The sequence below is a fragment of the Sinocyclocheilus anshuiensis genome, unplaced genomic scaffold (genome assembly GCF_001515605.1).
Source record: "Sinocyclocheilus anshuiensis isolate Anshui unplaced genomic scaffold, SAMN03320099.WGS_v1.1 scaffold637, whole genome shotgun sequence".
Lineage (NCBI taxonomy): Eukaryota > Metazoa > Chordata > Actinopteri > Cypriniformes > Cyprinidae > Sinocyclocheilus > Sinocyclocheilus anshuiensis.
The window spans coordinates 1,587,028-1,608,684 of NW_015539816.1; the positions used below are offsets into that span (position 1 = coordinate 1,587,028).

Here is a 21,657-nt window from a genome sequence, read left to right on the forward strand (position 1 = left end):
ACTCTATTGTATTTATTTGTGCTGTTGCTTGTAGTTAGATAGATTATTCTTTTTTTTTTTTTTTTTTTTTTAAAGTATACGAATTACCTCAGAATTTTCAGAGATTACAGTAAAATATTGTTAAAATTGTTTTTAATTAGTCAAAAGCATTATTGATAGCAAAAGTAACATTTCCCTGCGTAAACAGTCTGTTTATTTATTTATTTAAATATAAAGTGATCAGTTATGTGTGCATTTGGGTGTTTTGTGTTGCAGTAATGCTATTTATTTAACGTTTATTGAATTATTTTAGTGTTTACCAATGTGTTACCTCTTTGTTTTACTAGGTCACACTTGCTGGATAATTAAATGAAGTCATGCAACAGTTACAATGCAATACTTGAAATTATTTATTTGTATTTAATTTGAGATCAGGACAGAGTCTTGTAACTTTGGCACGTGGTATAACGTTAAATGATGGAAAATCAATTAGGGCATTTCACCTGTTCTTCAAGAGAATGTAAATAAAGATCTTCCTGCACTTGACATCTGACACCCACTTAACAGTGTGAGATTTCATCACTGAGAACTGAGCTTCACCTTCAGACAGAGAGTAACATAAGATGCCGTGTTAAAAAAAACAGCTCGTATGGTTTAGGCTGTCCACATTGTGCTTATACAGCTATATTTCCTCAAACTGTGAAGTCTAGCAAACCGTTGCTACAACTAAAAGCGCGTCCGTGGTTTCGGTGGAAGTCGAGGGAGTGAATGGTGGGCTTTTACTAGCGGTATAAATACAAAGAGCGCAGCCGCGCTGCTGGATTAAGTGCGCTGGGACGTCCTGAAGCAGGATTACAGCAGCAGGTCTGCAGCTATGGCTGACACTTTACGACGACTGGTCAACTCATCTCCGTATGGTGTTTTGCAGGACAAGCTGGAAGCTTGGTACAAAGACTATCATGTAAGTCATCAATAATTCAAGCTGCACTTAGTCTGTGATCAACCACAATAGTAGTTTACTATAGTCACAGACTTTACATTATGTTTAGTCAGGTATGTGTATAATATCAAGTGCACAAATTTAGGATTCTCTGATTTCAGATTGTGGTATTTGAGATTCTGTCTGGGGACTGTTTTCACCACATGTAAACTATTTAGATGCATCTGTTGGAATTTTGCACAACTCACTACAGTTGTTAGATGGCCATAATATACTGGAGTAGTTGCCAAGCACCCTGAATTAATATGCGCAGTAGTGTCCTGCATTGTGCTTTTATAACAACAGACCTGAGTAGGAATATTTGCTTTATTACATTGCTTTTGCGGCAGAGTTTGGTTTCTATGGACGCTCGTTGTCAGGACAACTGGGACTCCATTCCTGAGCACTTCTGATTGGCTGAGAGCAAACGTGCGCGCTCCCGTCAGGCTTGTGTTTTTGAATGGAGGGAGTCCATATATATGAGTTTATACTCTCTTCTTGTGTAATGGCATTTTATCTTCAAAATTAACAATCTATAGGGACTTTGATTTTAACCACACATGGGTCAATGAAGCGTAGTTTATTTTATTTATCATTCATGTATTCTAAAAAAAAAAAATACGTTAAGAAATGAAAGTCAAATAGAATGTGTTGAGAAGAGATTAGCCTAATTTATTTTTTATATGCTAAACATCTTTTTAGTTTTTTAGTAATTTGGATATTTTTGTGGGTCAAAAATGTCTAGTTGGCATCTCTTGATAAGGGACCCTAACCCTAAAAAAAGAGAAATGTAGTAGTTTGACATACTCTTTTACTATTTCTTTAAAATATGAAGCGATTTTACTTGTAAGTTTGTCCACCAAGTCAAAATAAGTGTGAAAAGAAGCCATTTTGTTTTAAGTTGTAAGTTAAAAGTTAATGTTTTGGTGTTTGATTGTTTTAAATTAAAAAAAAAATTAAAAAGGCACATTTTGTTCGGGTCAAATGAAGTAACTTTATGACTCCTGATTCTTGATATTTTTTATTTATTTTTTTAAACATGAATACAAAGTTTGCATATAAAGAATTTGGAATATCAGAATGAGTTGTTTTATACCTAGTTGTCACTATTAGCAATGCATTATTGCAATGCCAAAAATTAAAAGGTATTGTTTTCATACTACTTGATCAGGAAGTGCCATATCCGATTCAGCCCATTGTTGCAGTTTGGGGGCGTTTCCACAAATGCTACTTCACTTGCTATACCTCATCTTATAACATCCTTTGGTCATATTTTCTCACAGGTGTTCTCTTGTGACCAGAACCTGAATAGGTGCTGTGAGCTAGTGGAGCTCACCTCTAAAATTCAGGGTCAATTGTTCACCATACTCAACCTTACAGCACAAGAAGGTAACAAATGGACCTGCCCCTATCTTTACTTTCAGTATTTCAATACAGTATAATCTCATTCACCTTTAGCATGTCACATGGTTATTTCCTCTAGCTGACCGTTTAACAATAACATTCGAGCAGATTCTCTGTCCTCTTTCTTCCTCAGGGGGACATTATTCAGGTGTTGACACTCTGAAATCTCGCCTCTTGCCATGGCTTGGCTCTTGCTTCACCATTGCAGCTTCATCTGTCTCCACAGATACCAGCCTTAGCCTCATTCAGGTCAGATGGATATCCAGAATCCTCTGCTGCTGTCTTTAACATTTGTTCCACATGTTAGCAACCAACAGTATGTGTTTTGTGTTTAATGGTGGTGTTCATGAGTGAAATAACTATTCTGAGTACCCATACCTGCATGCATGTGTGTGTATCTGTGTGTTGGCGCTTGTATACTTTTGTGTGTGCCAATCAGGAATCTATGGAGAAAGATCGGAAGATTCGTGAACTATCCTCAGTTCATGAGAGCGACATGCAGAAAATAGAAGACAAGCTGTGTTCTACACGTATGGAGTTGGATACAGTTAAACAGGAGTCGGTATCAATTCTAGTAGCAAGTCTAAATGAGATAGTTGGTGCTAAGAGTGTCAGTAGGGATAAGGAATTCTGTATGAATTTCTTTGTAAAATTCTATTCCTTTATTACCAACATCCTAATCAGGGTGCAATTTGTTGAAAAACAGAGGTATGGGGAATATTAAAAAATTACTAGCTACAGTACGTTTACATGCACCCAAAAAGTCTGTCAGTAATCGGACTGAAAAGCCTTCATGTAAACACCTTTCTAACATCTTTCTAATTTTGATATTATGTTTTACAAACTGGTCAATTTTGAGGAGACTGGATATTTACTAATATTTTTGCTAAATAATAAGCTATTCTGACATATATTTCAGATTTTTTGGCTATGTCATCAAGGTTAAAACCAGTTATACTAAGCTCCGGTGATATTATAGCTGTGGCTTTCTCCAGTTCTGAACACGGTGACTGAGGCACTGCATACGTACTCAAGTTTTGTTCATAATACATAAATGCACATGTAAATGAAAGTGTGAATTGGACTGCAAAGTTAAGGGCTCGTATAAACAGAACCCTAACCCCCGACAAATTGCACCCTGATCCTACACAATACATTGTAATACAGACATGCTTAAGAGTCAGTGTTACATTTTATACTCCTCCATACAAATCAATCAATGTCAGTTGTATTGTTTATTTGATTCCAGGCTTGCTGACACCCAGATTGAACTGGACTCCACAAAGAATAAATCTGCAACCACCCTGTTGGCCACAGAGGATGAAATACTACATCTAAAGGCAGAGTGAGTCAGAGATGGTGAACTTTAGTCTAAATGTCTGTTTTTCTCTTTGTGGATTAAACCATACTACATAACATTTTAAATGTATTTTTTGTTAAATTACTGAATTATGCATTTGTTTCAGGTTGCGAGTTGCTCAAGATCAGGTTGATCTGTATAAGAGAAAGCTGGATGTACTTGATGACTATGAGAGGCAGGTCAGAATCCTACGAGACGAGATCTCATTTCTCACCGCCGAAAAAACTGTTCTACAGGAGAGGTACGTTTGACATGAAAACACCTCGTTGCTTAGTGCAAATGAGACTTAAGCAAGCCTAGCTTACTCTCTTGACTCTTGACTTGACTTTCCAGATTGGTCAGGAGCCGTTCACCTAGTCCTCTTCCCCGCCGGAGTCGCTCCGTTAGCCCTGTGAGGGGCGAGTCTCCTACACGCGCACAGCTCACCAGTTCCTCTCGGCACGCGCGGCTGGTGTCCCGTTTCTCAGACCTGTACGTCACAGAGAGACTGGAGTCCCAGAGTCTCCTGCGCAGATACATTGACGACCTGGAAACAGTCCAGAGGATCCTTTTTATCGCTGTTGTGGTAAGAATAACACTAGTGGTTATCACAGGATGGAAATAGATAACCAGTGTAGGCTAGTAATAATGTTATGGTGCTTTCTAAAATTATAGAACATAGTAAAGAACACAGCAGTTACTTAATTTGATCTAATATGATCCAAAATGAAAGATAAATTATATTATATTATGTTATTATAATTATTATTATATTATATTATATGCTGTATTATAATCATTTGTATTGTCCAAAAGGAATCATTTCAGGCTGCTAAGATGGCCTATCGGCAGTTTAAAACGCGTGTGAGGAAGACACTTTCCTCCACTCACATTGGTCCTGAGAGTCTGGAGGATGCAGTGGTGGATTACATTGTGAGAAATCTGGATCTGTATGATGTGCAGACAAGCGTTAATGTAGGTTTGACCATGGTTGCAAACACTGAAACATTTTTATGATTAATTATGGAAGCTCTGAAATTCTAAATGTTTTTCATGTGATTTATTATAAGCCTATTTATAAAATAGTTTTTTATTGTAACGGTATATTTTATTTTTAATAGTTTTAGTAGCAACACTGCTGTGTTCATATAAATGTAGTTCCCTTTAGTGTTGTTGAATAACATTTAATTTGTTCATTGTTCATTTCCATCTACAGGATGTGATCAACGCGATGAACGTAAACCCACGCATCTCTTTCCCTCCTGAGGTGGACTTTGTTCTGATCAGTAGCTTCATTAGGGAAGCATGTCGAATAGCATTTGCTATGCAGACTCTGGACCCAGCACTGGACCTGGCCTTCAGCTCAGATGGAGAGCTCTACAGTGACGTTAAGTGAGTGGAGCTAATACATCAGACACACTCACACATACACATCAACACATAGCAAGGGTCTTGAGATGCATCTTTTATCTCCTCACACACAGAATTTGCAGAACTTTTTTAAAGATGTATATCACTTAAAAAAAAAACACATACACTTTCTCTTCCTCTCAGGTACAGGCGCAGCTTTGACTCGGAGTTCACCGCTCCGCTTGTGGCGTATCACGTGTGGCCTGCACTGTTGGAGGGAGACACTGTCATACTGAAGGGAGAGGCGGTCACTAGGAGAGGAGCTCTGGTATGTGGAGGCTATTCAGAGAAAATCAATCTAAATAGCATTCATACTAGTCATGACAGACCCATACTTCAAAAAAAAAAAAAAAAAACTTAACTTGTGGATATTTTTGTTAATGCTTTTTAATACGTTTTATGCATTATTGTTAAAGAACTATTACATTTGTAAATATTAATAAATATAAATGAATAGTATTGTAAATGATTGAATATTAAAAATGTTTAGGAGTTTAAAACGGAATAAAACTAAATAAACGGAATTGAATTGAAATGTTTAAAGAAACTGAAATGCTGTTTGTGTGGATGTTTTCTCTAGTGGAGAAGCAGGAGTCGTAGCTCCAGTCCTGTTCGCTCTCGCTCAGGAAGCCCCAGCCGCACATTTGTGAGTTTCTACTGACAACTCCAGCATTTAGTCTTCCAATTCAAGGAATAATTGACCTAGAAATACACACCTTTACATTTTTTGGAACCTGTATGAGTTTCATGTTTCTGTGGGACATAAAAAAGTTATTTATAGCACAATGTCTAAGGTGCCGTTTTCTTTATAATGAAAGTGACTTGTGACCAAAGCTGTCAAGCAAGATTTTCAGTGAATAATGATTTAAGTAAGCCTGTACCTCACACAAAGCTATCATATTTTTATAGTTAATTTATGGTGCGTTTTGGAGCTTGACAACCCCTGGTCCCCATCCACTTTCACTGTATGAAAGAGAGCAGTTTAGACTTCCTGCTAAACCTCTGCTTTTATGCTTCATACAGGTTTAGAATGAGGGTGAATAAATTATGTCAGAATTTTAATTTTGTTGCGAACTATTCCTTAAACATTCCCAAAAGTACACAAGAAAAACGATATAGTCCACAATATAGTATACAGTCCACAATTCATTGTGCGCATTAGTTTAGAAATGAAGTTTTCTTCATTTTCTTGCACATGCTTCCTCACCAAGTCTGTGGGTTAGTACAACTTCTTTGCAAATTCTTCTATCCTGCTGTGGAATTCTTACAAAATAATTTCTGCTGTCTTTTAAGTCGTCTCACTCTCTCTCTCTGTCAGATGCCCAGTCGTAGTCGAAGCCCTTCCCCTGGACGTCTCTCAAGTAATCGACTTTAAAGTTTGATACCTGACCTCACTTCACGCTGGATACAGAACCAAACAGAAGCAGATTAATCAAAAAAAATTTTTTTCCCAGTTTTAACATTATTTTCTATGTGTGGGATGAATTAGAAACTTAAGTGGAAAACAATTACCTTTATTACTGACTCAGTATTTATGAAGAATGGAGTCATTTGTCATTTTTAAACAGAAAGCACTATTTACAAGCTCTACACTAATATTTTCTGTGTGGACTGCACTTAACTTGACTGCACTTGATTTGATTGGCCAGTTAAACCTTAATTATATTTGATCAGGAGCAGTTTAGACTTCCTGCTAAACCTATGCTTTTATGCTTCATACAGGTTTAGAATGAGGGTGAATAAATTATGTCAGAATTTTCATTTTGTTGCGAACTATTCCTTAAACATTCCCAAAAGTACACAAGAAAAACGATATAGTCCACAATATAGTATACAGTCCACAATTCATTGTGCGCATTAGTTTAGAAATGAAGTTTTCTTCATTTTCTTGCACATGCTTCCTCACCAAGTCTGTGGGTTAGTACAACTTCTTTGCAAATTCTTCTATCCTGCTGTGGAATTCTTACAAAATAATTTCTGCTGTCTTTTAAGTCGTCTCACTCTCTCTCTCTGTCAGATGCCCAGTCGTAGTCGAAGCCCTTCCCCTGGACGTCTCTCAAGTAATCGACTTTAAAGTTTGATACCTGACCTCACTTCACGCTGGATACAGAACCAAACAGAAGCAGATTAATCAAAAAAAATTTTTTTCCCAGTTTTAACATTATTTTCTATGTGTGGGATGAATTAGAAACTTAAGTGGAAAACAATTACCTTTATTACTGACTCAGTATTTATGAAGAATGGAGTCATTTGTCATTTTTAAACAGAAAGCACTATTTACAAGCTCTACACTAATATTTTCTGTGTGGACTGCACTTAACTTGACTGCACTTGATTTGATTGGCCAGTTAAACCTTAATTATATTTGATCAGCACCATGAATATGCATTATACTGATCTGTGACTCAAAGTGAGGGAACAGCACTCTAAACGTTAACATTTTACTCAGTGAGTCTAACAGGACCATTGCACATTACACTACCATTTTTTAATTAATATTTTCAATAAACTTTTGAATGGTGGTGTATGTGCTTGTTAAGGTGCTCTGTTTGTCTGTGATAACTGGACAAGTCCTTTGAGGTGCTATTCTTTCTATTTTTTTTTAGTATGTAGTGTTTTCATATATATATTTATGTGATTTTTATCTATACAGTAGGAAATAGAAAATATGTTGTCTTCTAAGTCACACCTGCACACCAGCACTTTTGTCATTCAGATTCCCTGAAGAATATTAATTGGCTCTTTTGTAATGAGATCTGTATTTCTGTCATCACTCTAAATATAAGTGCTGTATGTGAAGTGTTTCTACTGAACTGTCATTAATTTGTTTCTTCTATGTAGTACATAATCTGTAGGCACTAAAAAAATCTTTTACAGAATGCATTGAATGTATTTTCCCTTTAAGGCCACTTTTAATGTCAATTTTATTTTTTCCTAATGTTGGTGCTATTTTTTTTTTTAAAACTTTGGTTCAAAAGAATCCGACTGCAGTGTTTTGAGATTTTAAGCTGTTCAAAATCTCAATCTTACAGTATACGTTTAAGGTGCTCAGTCTGTTCTCCTAATTTTGTCATGTTTACTCAAATCATTTATTAAATTTGTCTAATCATACAAATATGTGTGAGTGTGAATCATTAGTAACAGACCTAACACTTTTGGTTTTATATTGTTAACAGTTATTTTCATACAGTAAAATAATTTATCTGAGTGCACATAAAAGATGGGCTTTACTAACTTTAATATAATGTGAGCACAAAAGGTCATCTAGTCCAAAAACCTTATTCTGTCTGTACCCACTTCCACTCGTCACCACTAGAGGTCACTCGCATCCTACTAAACTGAGGAGAACACAGATTTATTACGTTTCCATTATTCCATGTAAACTGGGAAAATATTAAAGGTCCTCTCAATAAATAAAAAGTTGACTTCTTCTGAAAAGTAATTTTAAAAATAATGTACACTCTGCAACTTCAGCATCCTAATAAAAGTGTTGTTATTTTAGTATAAAATAAACAGCTTAAAATAAAATAAGTTAAATATTGTTATATTATTTATTAATATTTTGAATTTGCTTTTATTTATTTATGTTTATTTTTTGTCTTTTTGCAATTATGTGCTTTTTCATTTGTATTAATTGTTTTTGTTGTTCAAAAGCAGAATATTTTTTATTTCAGTTTTAGTGATTTTGTACTTCAATTTATTTAATTTCAGTTAGTTGCCAAAGCAAAAATTTTTGGTATATGTTCTTCAAGTAATATATATAGAAACCAAAAGCTGTTTGATTTTACATGCGGATTACCCTGTTGAGATCACATGACCAGCCAAATATTACTCACTTTATCTCTGTAACTCTGTTATTGGACATTTTTTTCACAGAATAAATGAATCATGGCTGACTGACTGTACATTTCTACAATGACACTTGTAGTAGTGTAACTTCTAGACAGACAGAACAACATAAAACATTACTTGTGTTCTTTTAAAGTATGGATTTTCAACTGTAATAAAAATAGAGAAAGAGGGAAATTACAGGACATTTTTAAGAGTGGAACCATGAAGCACACACACACACACACAAACACACAGCTTTACACCTGTTTGCTGCTGAATACAAATAAAAGCATCATTATATAGTTGCTATGGCAACTGTTAAAGGATGAGACAGGATGAGAGGATGGCGAGGAGTATAATTGTAGAATGACTGCATGGCCAAGTCATACCAACAAATTATAAAGCAGGGATCAGTAATACAGACTGGCGCAGCATGAACTCACGGTCAATGGCTACTTATCATTTTCCTGAAATAAACAGATGCTGTATTTTGCTCTGTGTCCTAGAAATACCCCAACCAGCTGTTATTTTGAGCGCAGTTGCTGCCGGACCTGGACTGTCCTTTGAAGCAGACTCAGATCGGAGACCTCCCAAGGTTAGAGAAGTCTAAAATCTGCATGCATAAAAAGCAGTATATGCTAAAATCTCATCATCATTCAAAGTTTCATTGGTTTGGATAAACACTGGACAACTGCAGCTGGAGGAACTGGACATAAATTAGTCATAAAACAAAACTGATATGTTGGGGTTCACATACATTTTTCTAAACTGCATTGTGAATATATACATAAAGCCTATGGTAAAAAAATATGTAAGGAAACATAAGTAACCCAAAATTCTGGAAATCCCATCATATACCTTTTCCTGAAACAGTTTTTCACAGACAGGGTATGAAGACTATCAAAAGCCGTTTCTTATTTTAACTGAAGATCATTGCCTTTTTTTTTTTTTTTTTTTTTTTTTTTCTTTTTTGAGGAAAACATTTTAGCAAATATATTTTTTATCATTTATTGCATATCTTGAAAAAATATAAATATAAATAGGAAATTAATATATTTTGAAACATATTTTAGCAAATATATTTTTCTGATTTATTGCATATCTTGAATATATATTTTCCTTTTTTTTTTTTTTTTTTTTTGCTGTATTGAGGAAACATTGGTTTAAATTATGCTCTAAAAACTCTACGAGTTACAGTAAATCATGTTGAGCCACTAGGTGGCGATCTTGCGTTAAGATTGAGACACTCATCGTCTCATTGCATGAACCACGAGAGTCAAAAGTTTACAGAATGAGACTGAAATAGTCATAGAATTATGATAAATAATAGGTTGTGTGCTCTTTAAAGGAATAGAACGAGAGAGAAAGGGTGGAGAGGGAATAAAAGTTTGAGGCTTTTCCTTGAGTCTCCAAGTTCAAGTTCAGTCAGAAATGAATGCATATGAGAGTGTGTAACTGAATTAGAGTCTCAACCACAAACTGACTGAGAAAGACAGAGAGCAGGAGACTTCAAGAAAGATAAATAGTAATCTTTTGAACAATATGTAATAGTCGCACTACAAAATTCCTTTAGGTTTTTGCACACGAAGATTGTTGTAGCTGATTACAGTGTTGTGTTTTAGAATGCTGGACAGTTTTCACTGCTGGCTTTGCCTGAGTTCATTAAGTCCCGATGGTGATGCCAGCAATAGTGTGGAGTCATTGTTCACAACTGCTAATTAACACTGGGAAATTGCCACAAGCTAATGAGCAGAATTGTTCGGTCAAGCTTATTAGCAAAGCTTGGCAGCATCTCTTGGGCTTTTGCCTGGAGAGAGACTTAAAGAAAGAGAATGGCAGGAAGATAGATGAACTAACACTTCAGGGTGAGCAAGAGGGCACTGAACACGTGTTTTACTGCAGAAACAAGAGTTCATCCTTAGGTAATATAGACCATCAGCATTATCAATCTAGCTTTCAGGAGAATTACTTTTTAGATTCAAATGACGAATGCCAGTGTTGAGGGTTGTCAAGCTTATTAGCAAAGCTTGGCAGCATCTCTTGGGCTTTTGCCTGGAGAGAGACTTAAAGAGAGAGAATGGCAGGAAGATAGATGAACTAACACTTCAGGGTGAGCAAGAGGGCACAGAACACGTGTTTTACTGCAGAAACAAGAGTTCATCCTTAGGTAATATAGACCATCAGCATTATCAATCTAGCTTTCAGGAGAATTACTTTTTAGATTCAAATGACGAATGCCAGTGTTGAGGGTAATGCATTATGTAATTAAATTACTTTCCCCAAGTAACTAGTAAAGTAATGCATTTGAAATTTACAAGAAATATCTGAATTAGGCTACTTTTTCAAATAAGGGCCTTTACAGTTACCAAGAAAATAACTTTTGGTTATTTTGTTAGTAAAAAAAAAAGAAAAAAAGCAAGCCCAGCTCAGCAACGCAAAAGTAGCGTGTTACTTTAAATAAATAGTAACTAAGTAATACAATTAGTTACTTTTTTTTGGAGTAATGCAATATTGTAATGCATTACTTTTTAAGAGTAACTTTCCCCAACACTGAAATTGCATAGTCATAACATAATAGCATATTAGTGTTCTTCTGAAGTAACATGTATGTGTCAGACTCTGTTCCTTGTTTTGTGTGTGTTTTGCTCCCCATGTGTTTCCTTATGGCCATATTTGGTTATGTTCCTGTTCCTGTCCTCATTGTTTCTTTATTAGTTCATTAGTATCCACCTGTGTTTGTTAATTATCTAATTTAGTTTGAGTATTTAATGCTGCCTTCAAGTCCTCCTGGGACGTTCGTACTTACGAGTTGACAAGTCGTAAATACGATCTATCCGACATGACTTGAACGCACCATTCGCCCTGTGTTTTCCTGTATTTAGCGTCCGTTATTAACGTCAATGTTGTTGTTCTTGTGTATCTCTGCCTGCCTTGTGTTACCCCTTTTGGATTGTGGATTAAAGACTGTTTATTTTGAGTTTATCCTTGTCTCCATGTTCTACGTTGTGCCACAGAAGGCAACCGTGACAGATTACCGGACCAATACAGTAAGCGGCGCCCCTTCTATTCATTATTTGATCAGACTGCCAAAGGGTATCTTTTATTATAATAATAATAATAATCTAGTTAATATAATAACAATATTCAGAACCATCATTAATATAATTTATTATTAATATTAAATGAATTGTTAATTACATTAATAATAATAATAAGCTTATTATTTTAAAACATTTTACTATTTTAAGATAAAAGGAACTTGAACTCCAATAAGTGTAGTTCAGTAAGGCAGAGTTCATATCATCCTCTCTCATCTGGCTTTTGTTGATGGATTTCAGTAGTTATGTCTGCAGGCATGTGCAGATCCATTAGTCTTACAGATTCATTATATCCAGTGTTTGCCTGTTGCTGGAAAAACAGTTTCATGCCTGTTAACTAGGATTTTGCATTGTAACACCAGCAGAGATTGATTTGATGTTGTGTTGTTTATCTTGGAAGGTTTTCCGTGAGCTGTGTACTGGATCATGCATTTGGCTAAATACTTTAGCCTACAATACGTTTGGAAATATGAATATGTCTGCTGAAACAAGCCAAAGAGATGTGGAGATGTGTGGCTGTTAGATGCTCCAAACCACAGTTTATTTTGGAACGGATTGAAAATGTTGAACATTTCTTAATGTTACATGTTGCAATCCCGTGTTTGGCAAGATAAACAGACGATTCTTCCTCTGGAGTCTCTTCTGTTTTAGAGGGCTGCTCAGGTGATCACCCATGTGCCAACCTGAAATTGCTCCTTTTATCTTCTCTGTTTGTGTTCCTGTCTTTTCCCTGGAGGTCTATAGAAATTTACATCCAGGCCACACGTTTGGGATCTCCATGATGAAAACAGCAGCTCAGAGTGTTCCTACACCCAAACGTCCAACTGGTCTGCCGAGTTGGACTGGGGCGAAATGCTCTGACAAGGGTTGGTTGGAAAAGCTTGGTGTGGTTTGGAGTAGGTCAGAGGCATCTGGGCTGATCAGGACTGGACGCTCCATTACATATCCAGTGGAATGTTTATCCAGTTGTGCTGTGGTTTGAGAGACAGGAAAAGGTAACCACAGAGACCTCCTGCTTGTTCACTGGAGGTAAGCTCTGCAGGGGCCTGCATCTCACTGTACTTTCCCGATACTGTGTTGAAGGAGGGGGTAAAACATATAAGTGTGTTTAGAGATGTCCTCCCACTGTCATGCATATATCAGTTCAACCAGGCATCCATCAACAGATCTTTCATCAGATCTTCCTACCAAAGCCCTTCTTTAAGGATGAAAGCACTGCACTAGCCTTTAATCAAATGTCCAAATACTAGAGGTTGACTGCAATAAATCATTTGAGACAATACTTTTTCAAATCAATACATTGTTGAATGTGATAAAAATTTATTTCCGACCCATAGAGGCAACGGTAGTCCAAAATATATTAAATTTGTCCAGTTTATTATGTAAACCAAAATGCCAATAATAACCAAATGACATCCAATCTGACTTTGATAAGTTTAACTGGCCTTATTTTGTTTAAAAAAACAAAAAAAACAAAACAGGAATAATATTCAATCTTTCAGTTCTCTACAACATATTACAATTTAAAATATAAATACCATCATGTAAAAATAGGCAAATGTGAGCAGTAATCCATTACCAGCAGATCAGCACTTATCATAAACTAAATCAATAATTATAGTTAAATAAGTACAAAATTAAATAACATATTTTGTGTATGAAAAATCTAATCTTTCTAATATCAAAAGTTCTAAAAGCTGTTATCAGCACTGATTAATCACAGATAAATCTTTGACTAAATACCAATGTTATTTAAATATAATTTATGTACTATTGTAGTTTATATTGTAGTATATTTTCAGTTTTAATTATAAATTGTTACTTTTTTTTAGGTTTATTTTTATTTCAGTTTTAATTTTTATTTATTTCCAGTTAGTAATTTAGTGCTTCAACTTGTTTCAATTGCTAAGGCAACAGTTCTCATTTTTGTTTAGTTTTTCGTTTAATATATATTTTTTATTTTATATTTTTTATATTTTTTTATTTTATTTTAGCTTTATTTCAGTAAAAAAATGTTTTAATAGTTTTATAGTTAATGATTATATCCCTAAAGAACAAAATGTTCTATAACACACAACCTTTTTTTTTTTTTTTTTTTTTTTCAAGCATGACCTCGTGGTTGAAGCTTATGTAACAGGTTACTGGTAGTGCATGGCTGGTCAGTGGTGAGCAGCCTTAACAGGGGCCGCAGTTTGAACCTGAGAGGTTGGATGTTTGTGGTTCAGCATGTGATAAACCCGTTTAGACCTGAGGCCAAGTGCAGCATTCAGAGCATCAAAGCCTTTAAAGATCTACAGTCAGCTCTTAAAAACACAAGCTAATGGCCACTAGAGACAAATTTCCTGCCTTTAGAGTGGCCTCTCTGCCACTAGAACCTTTTACACATTTTTCACACACATTTACTCTTAGATTCGATGTGACAACGTACTTCTTCATGAAGCAGAGGGCCTCTCTGGCTTGCATGAGAATAAAGTGCATGATATCATTGATACTCATGATGGATTGGCCCTCTTGTCTCCCGTAATTAGATATATTCTCTCATTTTAAAGCATTTTTTGAACTCAGTCAGTGTTTCATTCACCTAAAATATTTCTGCGCACTACCTAACTCCCTCCATTTTCTACTTTATCAGACAAATTCTCAATCTCTCAGTGAAGGGGCATTTGATGTGTCCCGGTTGTGTTTTGTGAGTTGTGTTGAGTGAGTTGTGTTTTGGCTGGCTATGAGCTCTTTCTCTCAAAATGGGAGTCTGAAAACTGGGCTGAACCCTGAAGTCCAGCGTTAACACATTCATATATCACTACACACACACAGACAAGGTTACAGGTGACCGCACCACACAATATAAATCACCAGTGATATAAAAATCATGAAGGGAGGAGAGGAAAAAGGAGTGGATAGTCAGAATGATACAGAGAGAAAAAAGAGGACAAGAACAGAAAATAAAAAACAGAAGTGATGACTAAAAGAGTAGTGATTTCATGTTGGTAATCAAAAATAACATAAATATATACAATTGTATATACAAATGTATATAAAAATACATAACAATAAAAATGCCCAGCTGATATCCTAATGATAGACCTATGACTTCTTTTTATTTTAATTTAAATAAAGTTTTAAATATCAAGCGTAGCTTTATTTCTGGCAGTTCAAGTTTAGTCAAGCTTGCATCAAGCTTGCATCAGCTGACTCTCAGCTGATCCACGTCTACCTATAGGAATACGATGCCTATCTCAGCATTCCTATATAAGGTTCTTCAGTATTATCAGCAGCTTTTGCATTGGTCAACAGCTAATGACCCTCCTCCATCCCCAACTCCTCCTCTCGTCCAGTCAGGATTCGGCCTTTTGATTCTATTTTGAATCAGGCTAATTTCTAAAATGTGCACATTAAATTATTAAACATTAAAGGGATAGTTCACCCAAAAATTTAAATTCTGTCATTAATTACTCCCCCTCATGTCGTTCCAAACACGTACATCCTCCGTTCGTCTTTGGAACACAAATTAAGATATTTTTGATGAATTATGAGAGCTCTCTGACCCTCCCATAGACAGCAATGTAATTACCACGATCAAGGCCCAGAAACGTAGCAAGGAGATCGGTAAAATAATCCATGTGATATCAGGGGTTCAACCGTAATTTTACGAAGCTACGAGAATACTTTTTGTATGCAAAGGAAACAAAAATAACGATGTTATTCAACAATTAGTTTACTCCGCGACACCCTGGTGCCATTTTGGAGAGTATCCACTGAATGTAAACAGTGTATGCTAGTATGCTGTGCAGTGACGCAGCCGCCACAGAATAGCATACGCTGTTTACATTCAGTGGATACTCTCCAAAATGGCACCAGGGTGAACTAACGCTTTAATGATCTCTGGAATACATTTATGTTGGTTCTGTTCTGTTATCCTGGGGTTGCGCAGGGAGTTCTTGCCCAGAACAGAGCCATACCACCAACCCAAACTGTATGCTAATTGTCAATCATCTTTGATGATAGTGGTCCTGACAGAAATAGGCAACATAATAAACCAAAAAAATATGTAATGTGTAAGATACCACTTTTGTTCACCGATATGCTAATTATTACAGAAAAATATAAATCACAAACAAAATGGAGATGGCAGTGACAATTGCATGTCACTATTTTAAAAAATGCTGTTTTAAAAGAAATTGTGTTTATCTGCTAAATATTGTAAATGTAGCAACACACAATGATGGCCAAATACTAGGTTGGTTATTTCTTTTTTCCCCTGAGCGTTTTTGTCTTTATTTATACGGCATATTATGAAGAGCAGATGGGGCCACGTTAGAGAGCGAAAGGGGGGATAGGACTGGAAAAGACAACCAGAGAGGACGCTGCCCATGAGGCTATTGGCTCTGAATAAAATGATAAATTCTTTTCCTCTATGTAAACCTGTACTAGAGTCTTTGGTCATTGTGCCTTGCCATACTCTCAGGCCTTTGCACTGCATTGAGTTCCTCCATTTTAGTGTTGTTTCTCAAGTTTTTCAACACAAGAATGCATTCAGTGTGAACGTTCCCTGTACCCACCCACATACAATCACTTTCTCCTCTTTCACACTCACAAACAAGCACATACCCATGTATAATGTAATGGGCTCATAATAATATAGAGAGCCATTTATGAGACACTTTTGACTGTTACCTATGTCTTGGCATACTATTCCTGAATGAGGTAATGCATAGCTGAATCACAAATACATATTCCCACAAACACATCGAGCAAAGTCCCTCAAGCTCCTTAGGCCCGTTAAATCCATCTGCTGCAGTTCTGCTGAGTGACCACTGAACTGCAGTTTATGACTAGCAGGAGAATTGACAATCATGAGGTCATGAGGTTATATCAAACATCAGCCAAGATATTTTAGCTTACATTATTAATGCAAGGCAAGTTGTCCCAGTGAACAAAAGCCCAATTACCCATGACATTACAACTGTCCGGTCCAGCGATGTCATGGTCCAACCCTTCCACCGAGACATTAGCTTATTTCCTCTCAACAAAGGTCGATGTCTTTCATAAAATGTTCAATCTTAAGTCCACTCTGGTCCTCATGGTCAAATAAAGTCTTAGTCATGTTTTGTAGTCATTTCACCTCTGCTAGTTTTCACAAGGTTTTAGTATTAATTTAGTCACCTTTTTTTCTTCTGGAAATGTCCATCCAGTTGCTCATCACCTGAAAGTCTGCTGGACTTTCTATTAACTTGAAAAGGGGCTGTAACAAAAAAGGGATCTGTCATTGGGCTGTGACTTTTATAGGAATGTTTCATCTTTCCATTAGTCACACCTCAAAGCACCCAGTTCTTAAATTAAAAGAAGCGGATACGGTGAGAACCGACAAGCTTGGCTTCAACTGTGGAGACAAATGAAAAAAAGGAAAGGTTAAAAAGTTCCTGGACAAGAGCTGTGAAATCACTAAAATAAATCATTTGAATTAAAATTGTGTTGAATTTTATGCCGCATAGTGAAGCAAGAGAAGGGGGCCATGTTTCTGACAAGACAAGTGTTGTTTACACGTCGTTAAAAAGGTCAAAATGGTGAAATAGTAATGTTTCGTAACAGACGAACAAAAAATATGTTCAGAGCACCGCATGAGGCCTCAGACAGGGCATGCTTCAATGGGAAAGCTACATGTGTAGTGCTTTAGACCAGAGGTTTTTAGGTCCCCAGGGCACTGCAATAAATTTGTAATTTGTGTATATACAAAATGTACTTTTTAAATCAAGATTTAGTTTTTAAATTAAATGTGCTTTTTAAGTGTGTTTACATTTTTTATTATATTATTTATTTTTTTATTTTTTTTGATGAAGAATTTGTTTCAGTTTTCATTCTGCATTTCATAGATTGGGTGGAATTATCGTTGTATACAGTATAAACCCTTTAACAGTATAAAAGCAAGCAGTTTTAAACAAACTAAATTTACTAACGAATTTAATTACTAATATATTATCAGAAAAAACAGAGATGATACAATTTTTAAAAACTTGAAAACTTAAATTTATTTTGAACTTCAAGGAATAGTTCACCCCAAAATGGAAATTCTGTCATTATTTACTCTCCGTGCACTTATTTCAAACATGTAGGAGTTTTTTCTTCTGTTGAGCACAAAACAGAAGATTTTGAAAAATGTTGGTGGTAACCAAACAGTTGATGGTAGCCATTGACTTACAAAGTATGGGAAAAAAATACTATGGAACACAATGGCTACCGTCAACTGTTTGGTTACCAACATCTTTCAAAATATCTTCTTTTGTTAACTTTTTTGTTCAAAGAGAATATCCAGGTTTAAATGAAAATGAAACCGAAAATGTTTCAGTGTGGTATCAGAGTTTTGTATCTCACTATGTTTGCATTGTCTCATGTGCATGTTAAAATTCAAATAAAAGAAAAGAAACAGAAGGTAAATGTTGGTAGCTCTAAATGATTTCATGTTGACTGCTGTCAGCTTATTGGGATATGAGCAGTGCACATTGAGGTAAGTAACCCAACTAGAGCCACTGACCAAACACAACTTGTTGCACATGATAGCAGTTAGCATTGGCCCCTCACCGCTGCCCTTATAAGAAACATATGGAGAATTATGATGATGGGAAAAACAGTGGTGCTCTTGTGAGCCATGCTACGGGGAGGGTGAGTGGGATCGTCCAGGTGTGAGTCTCTCTACTTTATAGTGCTCAAGAGACTTTTTAGTGAACAGGCTGATTTGATCCTTGCACGGAAAGCAGAGGACAAAGCTCAGTTAGTGCACTCCAAATCCCTCTCTAATACCAATTACAATTCTGAAAAATATGGTTCACACTCTGAGAATGATGATAAAAAGGAAAGAGAAGAAGTTTCTAGGGTTACTGAATATGGGTACAGATTAAACTGTAGTGGGTGAATGTGGTCATCTGAGGAGGGGGTCAGACATCACATTTAGATTCATAAGTCCGCAGTCAGACCCACTGATAGAGTTACAGCAACATGACTTTATGGGCCAGCTGCAATAGCACTTATTCAAAATTAAACACTTAAACACATACAACAATAATTATACACTTAAATGTGAAAGGCAAAGGCTATTATTGTACACTATATACTGGCTAGTGGCTACTAAAAATTTATAAAAATGAAATTTCAAACAGTAAGTGTGACATTATCATCACATCACACTATCACCATGCATGTCCAGCTATCATCTTGGAAATGTAAAAAAAAAAAAACCAAAGTATAAAAATGATTTCCAATCATATGAATCATACTTAAAATGAATGGTCAAGTTAAGAGCAAAAGTAGATCCAGGTATTTCATACATTAATATTCTCAGACCAAAAACGTTTTAATTTGCAGCATGTACATACTGCAAATGAAGAATTGTCTTTAACTGTAATGTTGATAAACTGCTACTTTTCCCCTTTTTTGCCATTCTAATCTAACTAAGCAATGTTTTTCAATAGTCCAGAATAGTGTTTAGTAATTGTAGATGGTAAACATGCAGTTTTTAGCAGAAATGGGAACAAAGGGTATAGTATCTTTCCACTAATAAAGCAAGTGTTTTGCATCAGAGAGTAAAATAAAGCAGATAACAATTAAAAAACACAATCGACTGTATAACTCATTCAACATTCACCATGCTACTTCACACAGATTAAATAACACTTGTACATTTTATTGGAATGAAGCACATACTGTATAATTGAGCATATTAAACACTAAACTGCAGGGGAAAAAAGGTTTGTTAAAATTATACGGAAACCACATGACTAATCAGCTATTATAAACAGCACAAACGGTTAGCAAGTGTTTGTAGACTTTCTGTTTATTTCATGTACTTGGTTGTTATTCGGTCTTCCACATGAAAGAATCAAAGGATCTTAATGGTATGCTCTTGCGCTAGTCACAGCACACCACACACTATGTATTACAGATGACAATTCTAGGCATTTAAAAGCTTTATGGCCTCACAAACAGTCTCCATGTTGTGGCTGCTGATGCTAATTTTAGGGGTCGTGGTTTGTTTCGAGTCCATTTTTCCCAGCATTAGATTCAGATCTGTGAGAATGAGTCAAATTGTTTTGGTTTTGTTTGTTATAGGTTAGAGATTACTAGCTTTCATTTACACTGACCACGGCAAAGAACCAGTAGGAGATGGAGAGTATGAGTCACACTGAAACAATGGGCATGTTTATGTACAGCATTTCTAATTAAGATCCATAAGATCCTGTGTCTGACGAAGGTCATGTGACTAAAACATTGTGAATAAATCTATTTCCTACATGTTTGCAAGTACTGATGCAGGATTCATTCATATTTGTTTTGTCTTACACAACTACCGATCACCTGCAGGTGTGTGAGGGTAATTGTTGATAAACTGCTAGAAACAAAAAGTATTGATTTAACCCGTTTATGGCCATGAGATTAAATTGCTTACATAATCCCAGTATGATCATATTCTGAATATGAAGAGTTCATGAGAGACTAAAGTGAGAGGAGACAGAGGTATTTCATAAATAAGAAAAAGTTAAATTAGAATATTGGTTACCACTCACCCTCATACCGTTCCAAACCCATAAGTCCTTCGATCATCTTCGGAACACAAATGAAGATATTTTTGATGAAATCTGAGAGCTTTCTGACCCTTCATAGAGAACAATGCAACTGAAATGTTCTCAGGCCCAGAAACGCAATAAGGACAGCGTTAAAATAGTCCATGTGACATCAGTGGTTCAACCGTAATTTTATAAAGCTACAAGAATACTTTTTGTGTGCAAAGAAAACAAAAATAACATAACTTATTCAACAGTTCTTCTCCTCCTCATCCCATTCTCCGCCATTATCTAGAGCTGCGGTTCTTAATGCTGGTCCTTGCTACCCCCTGCTCTGCATATTTTGAATGTCTCTCTTGTTTAACACACCTGATTCAGATAACCAGCTGGTTAGAAGAGAGCTCCATGAATGAAGTGTGTTCCAATTGACATGTTCCCTACATAGTGTTCATTGCTCTCTACTCCCTGCACATGGGAATTCGGCTAAAATTTACTTCACTTAAGAACACAAATTTGCGCTATACCACTGTCTGCAGCGTCTCCGGGTCTCCACACACAGACAAAACTTACTCCAGAAGTGCGAAGGGTTATTTAACCGTAATCGTCAGATTTGCATAGAAGTCACGTCTTGCTCACTTGAATGCCCTTTGAATGGAACATATAAATTTCTTTCGAACTGGAATCATGGTCATGGTCCACTGACATTAATCTACTATCTAGTTTGTTTGTCGGACAAAAATGGCAGATTCAAGGTTATGATTGGTCAGATCACCTGTCAGTCAAACTCCCTGCGAAGGGTCAATTGAACCCTTGTCCTAATGGTGCGTTCAAGTCATGTCGGATAGATCGTATTTATGAGTTGAACGCACATGAACGCCACCACAAAGTCGTTATTACGAGTGGGAAACTCGAAATTTTCTTTAAGCCCCGAGTTTCCGAGTTGGGGGCATGTGAATGAGAAACATGGCGGAATCGATGGATGCAACGTCTGTAGTTGATGGTAAATTTTTGTTTAAATTGATAGTTTAATTGTCCTATAAACTTAAATGGGTCATGTAGAACTGC

The 21,657-nt window shown here is 36.0% G+C and overlaps 1 protein-coding gene across 2 annotated transcripts; it reads left to right on the plus strand.

Annotated features, from left to right (window-relative positions):
- The first annotated feature begins 817 nt into the window (after positions 1–817).
- On the plus strand, positions 818–6,722 carry spata18 (spermatogenesis associated 18). 2 transcript variants are annotated; one of them, XM_016480105.1, is made up of 13 exons: positions 818–940; positions 2,242–2,347; positions 2,496–2,611; positions 2,802–2,920; positions 3,612–3,707; positions 3,829–3,963; positions 4,056–4,287; positions 4,518–4,676; positions 4,918–5,093; positions 5,256–5,379; positions 5,692–5,757; positions 6,323–6,329; positions 6,430–6,722. In XM_016480105.1, exons 1-13 carry the CDS (start codon positions 854–856, stop codon positions 6,441–6,443), a joined length of 1,437 nt encoding a protein of 478 aa, XP_016335591.1. In that variant the 5' UTR covers positions 818–853; the 3' UTR covers positions 6,444–6,722. The 2 variants fall into 2 exon arrangements, with proteins under 2 accessions (XP_016335591.1, XP_016335590.1); XM_016480104.1 differs by lacking the exon at positions 6,323–6,329.
- The last annotated feature ends 14,935 nt before the right edge of the window (positions 6,723–21,657 follow it).